The sequence below is a fragment of the Pseudorca crassidens genome, chromosome 16 (genome assembly GCF_039906515.1).
Source record: "Pseudorca crassidens isolate mPseCra1 chromosome 16, mPseCra1.hap1, whole genome shotgun sequence".
NCBI classification, from domain to species: Eukaryota; Metazoa; Chordata; class Mammalia; order Artiodactyla; family Delphinidae; genus Pseudorca; species Pseudorca crassidens.
In genome coordinates, this window is record NC_090311.1 from 58,884,653 (window position 1) to 58,898,445 (window position 13,793).

The window sequence follows — 13,793 nt, forward strand, 5'->3', positions numbered from 1 at the left end:
CAAGGGGAGAGGAGCTGTGAGGTAACCAGAACTGCAACCATGCAGGGCTTTATAGATGGCAATCAGCAGCTTGGATTACACCCGAAGCAGATTGGCATAGCTGGTGCTCAGCTCTGCCTGGTGCAGTCTTCCACGGAGCCAGCACTTCTCAGCCCACAAGTCCTGGGTTTGGAACTACCGGAGCTCTCTGAAGTTAGACCCTCACCTGCAAACAGAACGGTGGGGACCAAAGTGTTGCCTTAGGTAGAAGAGAAATGATGAGAGGAGCAGCTAAAACAGCAGGCACAAACTCAGGCGTGTTTTGTTTGGCCGGCTCAGTGGTTTAAAAATATTTTTATTGTTTGCCAGTATTTTAAAACGAGATTTCACACTTTGAAAAAAATTCTGTTTCCCAATCTTTCAAATCAGAAGGTTTGGCTCTGCTGAGCCCACATCCATTATGTGGCCGGAATCAGCTGGGGCTGGGCAGTGGCTGCCCCTTCAGCCCGCTGGCCACTGTTTTTGCTGTTATCTCACATTTGTACTGCCTACCTGGTCCCTGTAGGCTTTGTGAGCTTGTGACCTCTGTCCTAGCAGTTCCAGAGCAGGAGGAAAAAAGAACGTGGGTAACTAAAGCCATCCATGAGCACAGAAGCATTTTGGTGTTCCAATCCCGGGTCTCAGGGTCTGCGGACGGCAACTTCCTTTCCTTATGTCCCAGGTGACCAACTCGTAGAGCAATGATGAATTGTCCTCCTGGAGGGAGGAGAACAAGGGGTGGGGTAGATGATGCAGGAGGCAGAACCATGTCTGCGTTACCTGCGACACGGGCATGGTTGACCACAGCAGGGTTAGGGTAGGATGAAGACAGTCGAGAATCAACCGGCAAGTACAAAACTGGGATTCTAGCTGAATAATGCCCGAGCCTTCTTTTTATGTTTTCTTTTAAATTAGATATATACTTTTTGACCTTTTAGACTTTACTTGGTTTGGTAGCCCACCCCCCCCGCCGGCTTTTTGTTCTTTTTAACCACCTGCCTCCAGCTCAGAATTAAGGCAGATGGAGTGACCATGTACCCCAGCCATCTGCTCTGTTCGGGAGGGAGCAGGACCCAGGGAAGGCCAGGCAAGGCACACTCCCTTTGTCAGCGTCTGATCTCCTAGAACTGTGCTTCCGTTTCACGACTGCTCCCAGATCCTGGGCGTGTTGGTCTGAGGCCCTATTTTGGGGTCAAGAGCAGGGGGAGGGAAGGGTGAGTCAGGACCGTGTCCTGGCAGAGCGGGCTAGCCAGGCTATCTGGCGTCCAGTGGGAACCAGGACTCCTGGAGATGTGGGGGAGCTGCAGGTCCAGGAGGCGGGGTTGCCATGGAGCCTGACCTGGCTTGTGGCAGAAGAGGAGGCAGTTTGGTCCCCTTAATTCAGTATTCATCTCCTCTCTCCGCTGCTCCATCCTTCAGAGCTGTGGCCCTTTTGGCTCTAGCCTCTAACTCCGTTCCTCAGGGATACAAGTGGACCAGCCCAAGAGTGAGGAAGAGTGAGGAAGCTGAGAGCAGAGAGCATATGGTCCACCTCTGATTATTGTCAGACCCTTAGGCACTTGAATTCAGAAGGGTATTTGGTACAAGGAGCCAGGCACCCCCAGTTTTTTTCCCTGATAGGTATTCTGCCCCAGGAGTTGAAAGCCTGTTGGAAGAGTGAACCCTAACGTAAACCATGGACTCTGGGCGATAATGATATGTCAGTGTAGGCTCATCAGCTGTAGCAAATGCACTGCTCTGGTGGGGATGTTGATGTTGGGGGACACTGTGCGTGTGTGGGGACAGGGGGTAGGTGGGAGCTCTCTGTACTTTACTCAGTTTTGCTATGAACCCAAAATCGCTCTAAAAGGTAAAGTCTGTTTTTTTTTTTGAAGCCTGTTGGTTCTGAGGCATCCTGCAGGACCTGAAACAGCCCTGGGAGAGTGGCCGGAGGCATGGAGTTGAGAGGAGGAAACGGCAGTAGTGCTAATCATCTAAAGTCTGAGTGAAGTGTCTTCTACCTGTGCTCTGCTTGCTCTCTGCTCTAAATTCCTCTAATGAATAGACTCTGTCTTCCTTCGTGCTGAGCTGCCCCAGCAGTTTCATCACAGTCTAGCATTGTGGTTTAGAGCAGCACTTCTCAAACTTTCATGTGCTCGTGAATCACTTAGGGATTGTGTTAAAATTCAGATTCTGATTCAGTAGGTCTGGGGTGGACCTGAGCTTCCTTACATCTCCTGCTGATGCTCACGCTGCTGATCCATGGACTGCACGTGGAGAAGCAAAGGTCTGTGGCTTTAGAGTCAAGTCCTCTAGGTTTGAATCTGAGATTTGCTGGTTAGCTGTGACCTCGGCACATGGTTTCACCCCCCTGTGCCTCCGTTTTGTCACCTGTGCCTCTACGTGGAGTTGTTTTGAAAAGGTTCAGCAAGCAAAGGAGGCCTAGGAAATAAGTGGAAATGATGAAAATGGAGATTCCAGCTCCCAGAAGTGACCCCTCCTAGACTCCCAGACCCAAATCAGTTCGCAAGTTATTCAAGCCTGGCTGCGTTTTACCTTGGGCCCAGGGTCCATACAGCTAATAGTAAGTGTAGCAAAAGCGGTTGTAAAGAAAGAGAAGGAAACATTGGATCATAACTGAGCAGCTCCCAAATCCCTGCCCACCCGCTTCTGGAGGACAGCGTTCATCCCTCACCAGCCCATGGGATGACAGGACCTCCTTCCCACTGTGTTATTTCCATGGACATGAACAGTGATACTTTGTCAGTGCTTTTTTGACCAAAGTTTGGTAGTTAAAATGTGGCATACTGTTGGTGGCTTTTAAAGAATTGGAAACAGCCACAAAATTTGGGTTGTGGCTTTGTCAGTACTTGAAGGTATGAGACATCGAGGGGTTTTTTTGGCCTGTTCTTCCTTCCACAGTTCGTAAAGAACAATAATTAGGTTTATCACTGTAATGCAGTAACTGCTTCATACTCCTTTTCCAGATCTTCCTGTCTAGAGTTGGTCTGGTCCTCCTTGGCCTTCGTACCCTCTCATGACTGTGGAATGGCCTGGGTGTTGGATTGTTTTTTTCCCCATGCATCCATAGCATCCTTTACTTCTCCCTGACAGCCCTCAGTACAGTACCGCTTGGTTATGCATTTGTGTAAGTGCTTCTTTAAAGCCCGTCTTCCCCAATCCCCCAGAGGCTGCGCGGTGGCAGAGCTGGGTTTCCCTTGTTCACAGCTGTGTCCGTGGCATGTACAGTCACGCCTGCTTCAGGGAGGTGCTGAATGGACACTGCTGAGTGAATCAGAATGGCCAGGGCTAGTGGGGACAGGTTGGAGCTCCTTTGCCTAAGAGGATGGCGAAAGTGACTCCCTGGCAGGCAGTTCCACAAAATCAGGGATCTTGCTGTCAGTTTGCCTTGTCCTCAAGTCTCAGCTCTGCCGCTCAGTATAACTTTGGGTGAGTTTCTTTTGGAGCCACCGTTTCCTGTCCTGTTAGATGGAGGTGATAGAAGTACCTACCCGACAGAGCTAACGCAAGGGTTCAGTCAAATAACATGTGTAAAAGCACTTGGCACAATGCCGAGCACATTGAAACAGCTCAGCTACGAGTTAGGTATTGTAATTTGGATCATTAATATCAAGAATCTGCTAGGTTGGCAGTTAGAGTGCTGCGTTCAAGTTTCTTGTCTTGTTCTCAGTCCTGTGTTAATTTTCTTTACAAATGGAAACAAAAAGATATCAGTCTTGCTCAGCGATGGAGCCTTCCACACCTGTCCCTCCTCGTCTTGGTGGTTGCCATGCTCTGAGACACACATCAAAGCCATTCTCTGGGTTGGGTGGCCTGGGAGGGTTAGTCTTCCTTTGCTGCTCTGCTCTTCTGATTCCCCTCCCAGCTTCCTCCCACCTGGGCTCAGTGTGTGGCCTTTCTGGAGAAGGGCGAGTTCCAGTGACTCCCTGTCTGGGCAGAGGCATGGGTGCCTGCCCTTTTTGCCCTGTTCTCAGCCCTGCTGTGCTGGGTTCGGGGCGGTGGGTCTGGGGGCAGGGATCCTGGGGAGGCAGGGACAGGCGGCAGGACTCCCCGGGGAGTGGCTGTTAGCATCGTACCTGCTGCCCTGTCAGTGCATCATCCTGCTGCTGTTGGTCACCTCCCTAATGAAGCTGGTCTTTAGCTTCTGGGACAGCTGATTTCCAGGGGATTATTTGTATTACACACTTTAATGCTTTTTAGTAGCAAATTTTTAATTAAATGGAAAGTCCTCTTGGAAGCAAGGGAGCAGCAGCTGCAGCAGGACTCAGCATGAGACACCAACTCCTGCCAGAGACCCACAAGTGAGGAGGGAGGGTGGCAGGGCTTTGGGGGAGCTCGCTTGAGCGTGCCTGGCTCAGTTAGGGTGGAAGGGAGGCAGGGGTTTGGCTATGGCTCCTTCCTTATGTCCCCCACAGGCCTAGAGAAGTATGAGCTTATGTGCCCGAGTATAGGAGAGAATCATTTGAGGAGGAAGGGTTTTAGAAGTACCACCTGCCTTTGATCCCATTGGTAAATTGCAGAAATACTGAGTTCTGGGGGAATTTTGGGGTGAGTAACCAGATCAGATCTAATAAGGTTGGCAATATGAAGTATAAACAATTGTCAGGCCCTGGTTCTAGCCCTGGCAGGCCCGAGTCCTCATTTGTCAAGTGAGGAAAACCACAGGGCTCTAGTGATGGCTGAGTGCCTGTATTTTACATTCGGCTGATCTTGCTTTGGTGGGAAGGGTACGTAGGAAAGTGCCTCAGCCCTGATGAAACGCTCTCACACTGGAAACGGTAGTTGTCATTTGAGCTGGTTGGGGCCGGACATGGAAGAGACACTGTGATTTCTTTGTATCGAAGAACTTCACTGGTTGGTTTGGTGTCAGGCCATTCTTGAAGTGCTCTGCAAGGTGCTCCTGGAACTGCTGAGGGATGGAGTGAAGGTCAAACAGAAGAAGCCCTTTGGAACATAGGCTCCCCATCAAGAGAGTGCAGGTGAGGGAAGGGACAGGAGCAGCTAGGATGGTTGGCCAAAACAAAGTTGTGTTTGCATTAGAATGATGCTCAGGGGTTGGCATTTAACCCGGAGGTGGCTTTGTGGGTACAGGCTTGAAGAGGAGACCTCAGAAGACATTAGGTTGAGCTTTTGCCCAGAGCTCTGGAGGTGGGGTGTGGGAAGGGATTCTGCTCGCCAGCCTCTTCTTGCAGCCTTCACTGCAGCTCCATGCAGTAGCCTCTCGGAGCCGTCTTTGATGCTGTTGTAGGCACATTCGTGAGTGGTTTCTCTCCGGGCTCCATTGCTTTGTTGCCGGGGTGTATGGGCTACTCCACATTTCTTATAGGAAACAGTGATATGGACCAGTCTTTGGTGTAAGAAAGAGCTGGGTTCACATTTGGACCCACTACATCTTTGGCCTTTGGCAAGATACTGTATGTCCCTGAGCGTCCAGTGTCCTCATCTGTGGAATGGGAGTAATACTTATCTCGGGGTGGTCGTCAGGAATAATAAACTCTTTGAAGGCCCGTACTGTGTCCTTCCTAAATCCCGCCATCTACCACAGGGTCTGACACCCAGCAGTCACTCAGTAAATGCTTGTAGCATAAGTAATGTACGCAAAGAGCCTAATACAAGGCCTGGCACGTAGTGAGCACTTAATAAATGGTTATTGTTGTCGTCGCCTGAATCTGTGTGTTGCCTCCCATGCTCACCATCCGTCATCCTCCCTCCACGCGCCTCCCTGCTGGGCTCTGCCTTTCCCACTTCTTCCCCTCCCTCTAATTCTTCTGTTCCCATCTACTCCAGGCTCTCAGGCTCTCCCATCTTGTCATTCTCTGTCCCCCTGCAGTCTGTGTCTCTCGGTGCTGCTCGCTTTGCATTGCACCCTCACGTGTCATATCCCAGGACTACCTTCTCTGGGACCAGCCCCCTCTGGGAAGAAGGTTCTTGCTTTTCTCCGTCCTATCTTACTTCTTAGCCACAAAGCTTCTGTCTCTCGCCTACACTGTAGGCAGTCTGAGGTGGCGACCAGAGCGCTGGACCTGGGGTCTGGTCGTCTCTGCTTTGTGGCCATGTTGCCTTGGACCGGGGCTGCTGGGCGTCTGCCCATTCTCAGGAGAGAGCCTGTGGGGCTGACAGGACGGGGCAGGGCTGGGGTGGCCAAGTAGGAGAGGAGTAGGATTTCCAGGTTTTCTCTCTGTTAATCTCTGTCCCCATCTCCTCTCTTGCAGTACGCCTCCATGACAGTATTTCTGAAGAAGGGTTTCACTACCTCGTGTTTGACCTGTAAGTGCCGCTTTCTGAGGGTGTGGGGGCCTTTCCCTCCAGCCGGCTCAAGAGGAAGGCTTGGAAAAAAGGCCTAAACTGGGTCTTCAGCCTCTGCCGAGGGTCCCCCTCCTTTGCCCATGGAGAGGGGTTTGATTTTGAACTTCCTCTGGTAATGGGCAGGTTGCCGAGGGTCTCCTTGCTCACTCCATATCTCCCCCGGGCTCTGAACCCCGGGATGGCATTGCTCTTGCATTTCTGTTCAGCAGCACACCTTGTGCAGATGCTTTTTTCTTGTTTCTTGGTGTGTTGTCCTTAGTGGAGAAATAGAACATAGGTCTTTGCATGACCTTAAAAATTCTGGGAAATTGAAGGTACCTTTTATTAGTCATAAACTAGGCTCCCATTGGTCTCTCCTCCACTTTGGTTACAGTTTAATTTCTTAAAAGTGGCTCTTCACCTCCTAGAAACGCCTCTTTGGTATTTTCCGGGTTGGGTCTCTGTGTCCTTGGTCTCATTATTCTTCAACTTCAGTGGTAGGTCTGTCATTCTTGGGCAGCTTTATCTTCGTATTCAGATTGGTCTCAAATAAAGCTATGACTGTTTGAGTAGGTTGATTATTTCTTTTAGATGCCTGTATATTCATCTTTACCAGAGTATTAGCTAATCTATAGGTTACAGAAACAGAAATGTGCAGGGGGAAGGGAGGGCCCATATTGTCCCAAGGAGAAGCTCCATGTCATTGAAGGACTGGCGTGCTCTGGGCTCTCAGACAAAATGCATGTAGAGCTGACACTTCTCTAAAGCTGTTGTACAGTGTGACCTGTTACCTGTTGGATGCTGGGGTTGGACACCTGACCTGCCTCCTCTGACCCTCTGTGTTGGTTGCAGTGTTACCGGTGGGGAGCTGTTTGAAGACATTGTGGCCAGAGAATACTACAGTGAAGCTGATGCCAGGTGAGATGAGGGCCCTGGGGGCCAGGCGTCCTGCCTATTTGAATCGTCTTTGGGGGAGATCAGAAGAGCTCTTATCTGGACAAGGATTCTGTAGAGCTGGACTCAGGCTACATTCCGTGGGTATTGTTAGGAGTTAATAATTCAGCACTCCCAGATCAGTTTTTTTGCAAAGCTCTTACATATCTCCTTTACACCGTCACACCAGAAATACCTTTTCTTTGCACCACCGCCTACTCACAAGGGCCCAAGGACCCTCCCTATCCCTGCTTCTTTCTTTTGACAAATCCTGCTGCATAACGAGGCATCCTGGGGATGATCCAGAGATGGAGAAAACATGGTTTGTGTCCCAAAGGAGTGTAAATGTCTGGGTTAATAATGCAACCGGGGAACCTTCCTGGGAGATTTCAGCCTGAATCACCTTGTGTCTTGACCACCATCACCAGCCCCCATCTGGGGCTCCGCAGGCTAGAGGACCATTCCTCGGCCATACCCTTCAGCCCCCAGCCCTCCAGGAAGCCCTGGCAGCTCCTCCGTGTGACACAGCAGAATTCCTCCCACACCGCAGCTCTGGGGCGCTTGTTTGGCCTGCCTTTCCTTCCTCGGCTCCTCCCCCGCCCTGAGTTTTCTCTCGGGTGATGTCCTTACAACCTGATTTTGGTCATCCTGCCTGCAGCTTCTCAGGCATATGTGGCAGCTCTGGCTGCCTCTGGAGGGTGGGGGAGCACAGCTTCCTCACAGATTTCTCAACCCTGAGAGGCCATTGTTTGCTGATCAACCTCAGATGCTTCAGCCTCAGGAAAAATTCTCAAGTGGGAGATGAATTCCAGTGCCAGCAGGGGAGGACCAGGCTCTGGGCGGGAGGAGGCAGTGATAGCTCAGGGAGCCTGGCGGGGAGGAGGGGGGGCCGGGGCGGGTGACTGTACCAGTGGGCTTGGCCTGGCTCTGCTGGGACAGTTCGCACTTTTGCCATTTTTGGCCAGAAGGCTCTCCCTGCTAGCTTGGCTCTGTTCTAATTATATATTTCTGTGGAGACTCGCCTCTTCAGCTCAGTCTTAAAGTCTCTTTGGCCTACTCTTGGGCTGTGTCCTATAGGGAGGCCTGAGCCTCCGCCTCCAGGAGCCCAGCAAGACCCTTTGGCTCTTGTGGAAGCCCCAGCATCAGCTTTTAAAGGAAGGAAAAATAAGTCCAGGTCACCAGCTCAGCAGACACTTGGTAGTACCTGCTCCATTCTCTAGGCCAGGGTTCCTCAGCCTCGGCGCTACTGACATTTGGGCCAGATAATTTTTTGTCGTTAGGGCCCCTCCTGTGCATTGTAGGTTTAGAACCATCTACCTGCTAGATGCCAGTAGCACTGTCCCTCTCAGTTGTGACAACCAGCAATGTCTCCAGGCATTGCCAGATGTCCTCTGGGGGCCATAATCATCCCCCAGTTTTCACCAGTGCTCTAGACTGCCAGTACACCCCACCAGGAGTTTGACTGTAAGTGTGGCAGGATGGTTTGGAAGTTGGATTCACGAATCAGCAGCTGAATGTGACTCTAGGTTAGTTTGTCTTTTCCTATGAAAAATCATGATCAGAAATGCTCCTCAGGTGCCTGTTTGGAACCCTCTTTAGTACCTTGTTTCTTGATGGTGCCTGTGTACTTGTTTTATCTCCCCTACTAGATGATAAACCTCAGGGCAGGCACTGGGTCATCTTTACAGCTGATGTGGTACCAAGCACAGTGCCTGTAGGTGCTCGATAAACGTTTAAATGAAAGAATGAGTGTACCCACCCCCGAAACAACTTAAGCTAATAAGTTGGACTATCCTTCCTGAGTTGCTACCACAAGCCTCTTCTCCAAGAACAGGGTTACCATAGCGGGGAAGAGAAACAAGGAAGGAGTTGGATGGTCTCTCTTTCTCAGGAGTCTGAGATGTCCCCCAGTTTCTTGGAAACCAGTTGAATATGTTGGGCCTTTACAGTCTAAGGAGGCATGGTGGACCCTGTTCTAGTCTGCCCTCTGCCATTATCTAGCAGGAGAGCCTGGAAAAACCACTTAATCTGCTTGGGCCTCAGTTTCCTCTTCTATAAAGTAGGTTGAACAGATGATGTCCGAAGTCCAAGGTTCTAGCTCCTCGTTGAGTGATTCTCTGTGAATCCCTGACCCAGAGATAAGTGCTTTTGTCCACAGCGTGTGGTCATGGATGGTTTAACCCTGAACTGACCTTTCTTCTGCTTTTGCAGCCACTGTATACATCAGATTCTGGAGAGTGTTAACCATATCCACCAGCATGACATTGTCCACCGGGACCTGAAGGTACTACCCAGGTTCCCCCTTTGCCTCTTGCTTGTGAAGCATTGGCGCCACCTGGTGCCAGATGGTAGTACTGCGAGGCCCAAACTAGGCTCCGTCTGGGCTGCGGGTGGGTGCCTCACGAGGTTCTCTGTCTTCCTTATACAGCCTGAGAACCTCCTGCTGGCGAGTAAATGCAAGGGTGCCGCAGTCAAGCTGGCTGATTTTGGCCTAGCCATCGAAGTACAGGGAGAGCAACAGGCTTGGTTTGGTAAGAGTGACCCTGTCTTCCTGGAATGCAGCCCCCGCCCTTCCTCCTCTTCCTGATCTGCCTTCCTCTTTCATAACTAGAAGCCAGATCCTTAATGGCCCTGGGCTCCTCAGGGACTGGAGGAGGGGAGGGTGCAGAACTCCCCCTGGCCCTCCATGACTCAGTACAGTGAGACTTGCTGCTGTTAGCACTGTGTTCTTGCTGCCTCTGGGGAGGATGGGAATTCCTGGTAGACACATGGACTTACCCTCCGATTTAGATTCCGGGCACTACAAGAAGCCCAGCCCGTCATCTCTTGCTGCCCGTGTGCTGAGAGCTTATGTAGCAAATGCAACAGGAGTAAGAAGGGACTTGGGGGAAATTGCTAATGTGGGTTTAATGAAAGAGAAAGTGGGTTCAGTGTGCCTCCGCTGTCTCTTCCGCTACAGGTTTTGCTGGCACCCCAGGTTACTTGTCCCCTGAGGTCTTGAGGAAAGATCCGTATGGAAAACCTGTGGATATCTGGGCCTGCGGTAAGCCCATTCCACACACTCAGCTTTTTGGTGTTAAGGGCCCTCGACTTCCAGCGATGGCAAGAAAGAGGCATTGCTCTTCCTTGTGGGTCCCACAGGCGTCTGGTATATGTGAGCTCACGGTGTTTGCTCTAGTGTCCCCGGGATGGCTGTTTCCATCACACCCTTCTCCCCAAGTATTTCCTAGATGACGTTGCATCCTTCTTGAAGAGGGATTTGCCCATGCCTTAGCAGGTGGGTTGTGCCTAAAGAAATCCCGGACGCGGCTTGGTGACGTGGGGAGTGAAGCATAGTGGCACAGCATTATTGGCTGCCATTCACTTCTCCTTCTGGTATGGCCTTGACTTTCTGGGTGGCTCTGAGCCCTGTGTGGCTTTTCTTGGTTCCTCAGCAAAGCAGGTGACTGACCCCAGTGACCTGTGTCCTGTCTCGTAGGGGTCATCCTGTATATCCTCCTGGTGGGCTACCCTCCCTTCTGGGATGAGGATCAGCACAAGCTGTACCAGCAGATCAAGGCCGGAGCCTATGATGTAAGGACCTGTTTGTTCCTGCCCCTCAGGCTCTGACCAGGGGAAGGGGCGTGTTGAGTGTGTCACAGGGTACAGGGAGTGTCAGGGATTCTGAAGACCCAGGGATGCGCATGGCATATAGGCCTCAGTTCTTGACACCACCTGTCCCAGGGAGCAGCTTTTTTGCACAGCCATTTTTGGTAGCTGTAAAGTCACGGAGTCCACTGAAGCCCTTTGGTCTGTTATTTGCAAAGAATGGTGTGGCTGTGTGGTGTGCTGCATGACATAGGGATGAGAAGTCTGGTGGCTCTCCCACTGCAGTGGGGCCTTCGGCACAGCGCTGAACACCTGATTCCTCCTAGTAGAGAGATGGAGTTGAACCAGAAGATGTCAAAGTCTCCCGGTCTGATATTCTGGCATTCTAACCATGATTGTTCTGTTTTCCTTTCCCGGTCTTTAAGTTGACCCTGCTCCTGGGATACCCCAGGGCTTTCCCACACCCTGCTGGGCAGCTTTAGGTAACACAGAGTACCCCAATTATAGGGGGTATGAGGCTCACAAATTTCATATCCCTCCTTCTCTTGTTCCCGCTCCTTAGTTCCCATCACCAGAGTGGGACACGGTGACTCCTGAAGCCAAGAACTTGATCAACCAGATGCTGACCATAAACCCTGCAAAGCGTATCACAGCTGACCAGGCTCTCAAGCATCCATGGGTCTGTGTAAGTGTCTTCCACCGAGATCAAGGAGATCAGGGATGTCAGCTTTCAATGTGCCCATAGCACTGTCTTTACCCTCCTTCTTATGAATAGAGAATAATCATTTTGGGCCCTGAGCTAAGACCCAGCAGAGGGGAGGGGGCACTGGATGGGGCCCAGGGGCAGCAAATGTCATCAGGAGGAGTTGGGGAGGCGATTGGGACTAACTGGCCTCTGTCTCTCCCCCACTCACTTGTCAGGTGTGGTTTAGCTTTGATCTTGAATGAGGGCTTAGGTTGACCCTTGCAGACTCTAGTTGATGAGAGAAAGCAGCTGGCAGAACTCAAAGTGAATTGCCATGCCTAGAGTGCCTATTCGGATCTCAGCTCTCAGCTCTTAGACGACTCTAATGGAAATGTGACCAAGACCCAGCAAATGAACAGAAGGGGCCTCTGAGCCATGAAAAAGAGCCTCCTGAAGTTCAGTCATAAATCTCGCCCTAGGAGAAGCCCCCGGGGCTATCATTGTGGGTCCGCATATTCTGTTTTCGTGTACAATTCTATCAGGCTGAAACATCTTTTTTCAAACAAGAGGGTCTGCCTCTTGTTAGGCCTCCTGACAGCTACGATGCATTTATGTATTTGTTCTTTCCCGTGTTTACTGAATGCCTCTTTGATGCTGGTCCCTGTGTGGGTGCTGTAGATACAGAGATGAATAAGGCATGGTGCCTTCCCTCACACATCTCAAAGATTATCTGGGGAGACAGGCACTCAAGCAGGCAACCACTCTGCAATGTGACAAGTACGTAAAAGAAGCTAATGAGTATGTAGGAGCTCCTGCCGTCTCTGGTGGGCAGTGGGATTGCTAAAGGCATGGAGGAGGTGGGCTCTGTCCTGGTTCTTGGCAGATGACTGGGAGTTCCCCAGGATGATAACCTGCAGACAGAGGTTAGCAAGGGCCAAGGTGAGAGGCCATGGGGAAATTGTGGCGAGTTCAAGGAATATTGAGTAGTTTGGTTGTAGATGAACGTAGGACTACAGGAATACAAGAGACTGAAGCCAAAAAGATTCCAGGACATACAGGTTTCTGCCTAAGGAGTTTGGATTTTACTCTGAAAGCACAGGGAACCATTTAAGGGTTTTAAAGAGGGAATGAAGTATGCAGTTAATTAAGAAAGATCAGTTTGGAAGCTGTGTAGAAAATGGAATTGAAGAGGAAAGAGGCAGGGGCAGAGAGCTCAGGAAGCTGTCGTGACTGTCTAAGCAAGTCCAGATGAGGTCTCGGCTAAGGGTAATAATAGGAGAGTGGGCGGTATGGCAAGGAGTGGACACATCTGAGAGATGTTTGGGACATAGAATGAAAAGGATTTAGTGACCAGCTGGATTTGGGAGGTGAAGGAGAGAGTGGGATCTATGAGGACTGCCAGGTTTTGAATTGGTAACTGAGTGGAGGGTTGTACCATTCACTGACCCAGAGGAAACCCAGAGGATGAACCTGTTTGTGAGAAAAGATGATGATTTTAGTTTCCTACATGTTAAGTGTGGTGTTTGAGGACCTCTGGCTGGAGATATCCAGTGGGTAGTTAGAAATATGGAAAAGAAGTTAAAAATTGGAAATATAGGTTGTAGTCATTTTGGTGGTGTTGGGGCTATAGAAATAGATGGGATTGTTTCTATGCTGATTGAATTCCTTTTTCTGTTTTTTTGGAGGGTTATTTTTTGGCTGTGTTGGGTCTTCGTTGCTTCGCGCGGGCTTTCTCTAGTTGCGGCGAACGGGGGCTACTCTTTGTTGCAGTGCGCGGGCTTCTCATTGCAGTGGCCTCTCTTGTTGTGGAGCACGGGCTCTAGGCGCGCGGGCTCAGTAGTTGTAGCACGCGGGCTCTAGAGCGCAGGCTCAGTAGTTGTGGCGCACGGGCTTAGTTGCTCAGCGGCATGTGGGATCTTCCCGGACCAGGGCTTGAACCAGTATCCCCTGCATTGGCAGGTGGATTCTTAACCACTGCGCCACCAGGAAAGCCCCTGATTGAATTCTTACTGTGGGCTGTTGTAAGAGAAGAGATGGCCACCAGCATTTAGCGCCAGGGAGAGTTGGAGGAGCCGGCAAAGGAGACTGAGAATGAGAATTTCCATGGGAGAAGTAGGATCAGGAGATCCTAAGAAACAGGAGGTCTCAGGAAGAGAGGTTCTGTAATTAGATGCTTCAGAGAGTCCATGATAAAGACAGAAGAGAGCCTGTTGGCTCTGACCAATTAGAAGCATTGTTTCATTATTTCACTGATAGAGGCAGTGGAGGGAGAGAGACTGAAGCC

General features: G+C 50.7%; 1 protein-coding gene across 20 annotated transcripts in view; it reads left to right on the forward strand.

The window, feature by feature from the left end:
* Nucleotides 1-13,793, forward strand: part of CAMK2G (calcium/calmodulin dependent protein kinase II gamma) — a 54,361-nt gene that overhangs the window by 13,837 nt on the left and 26,731 nt on the right. For 18 of the 20 annotated variants that reach the window (XM_067710497.1, XM_067710504.1, XM_067710485.1 and 15 more), the window contains exons 4-10: nt 6,231-6,285; nt 7,156-7,221; nt 9,448-9,520; nt 9,665-9,767; nt 10,196-10,279; nt 10,715-10,809; nt 11,387-11,509. In XM_067710497.1, the coding sequence (XP_067566598.1) occupies nt 6,231-6,285; nt 7,156-7,221; nt 9,448-9,520; nt 9,665-9,767; nt 10,196-10,279; nt 10,715-10,809; nt 11,387-11,509 (599 nt within the window). The remainder of the gene's footprint in view (nt 1-6,230; nt 6,286-7,155; nt 7,222-9,447; nt 9,521-9,664; nt 9,768-10,195; nt 10,280-10,714; nt 10,810-11,386; nt 11,510-13,793) is intronic. The other 2 variants (XM_067710501.1, XM_067710502.1) reach the window with 1 other exon arrangement.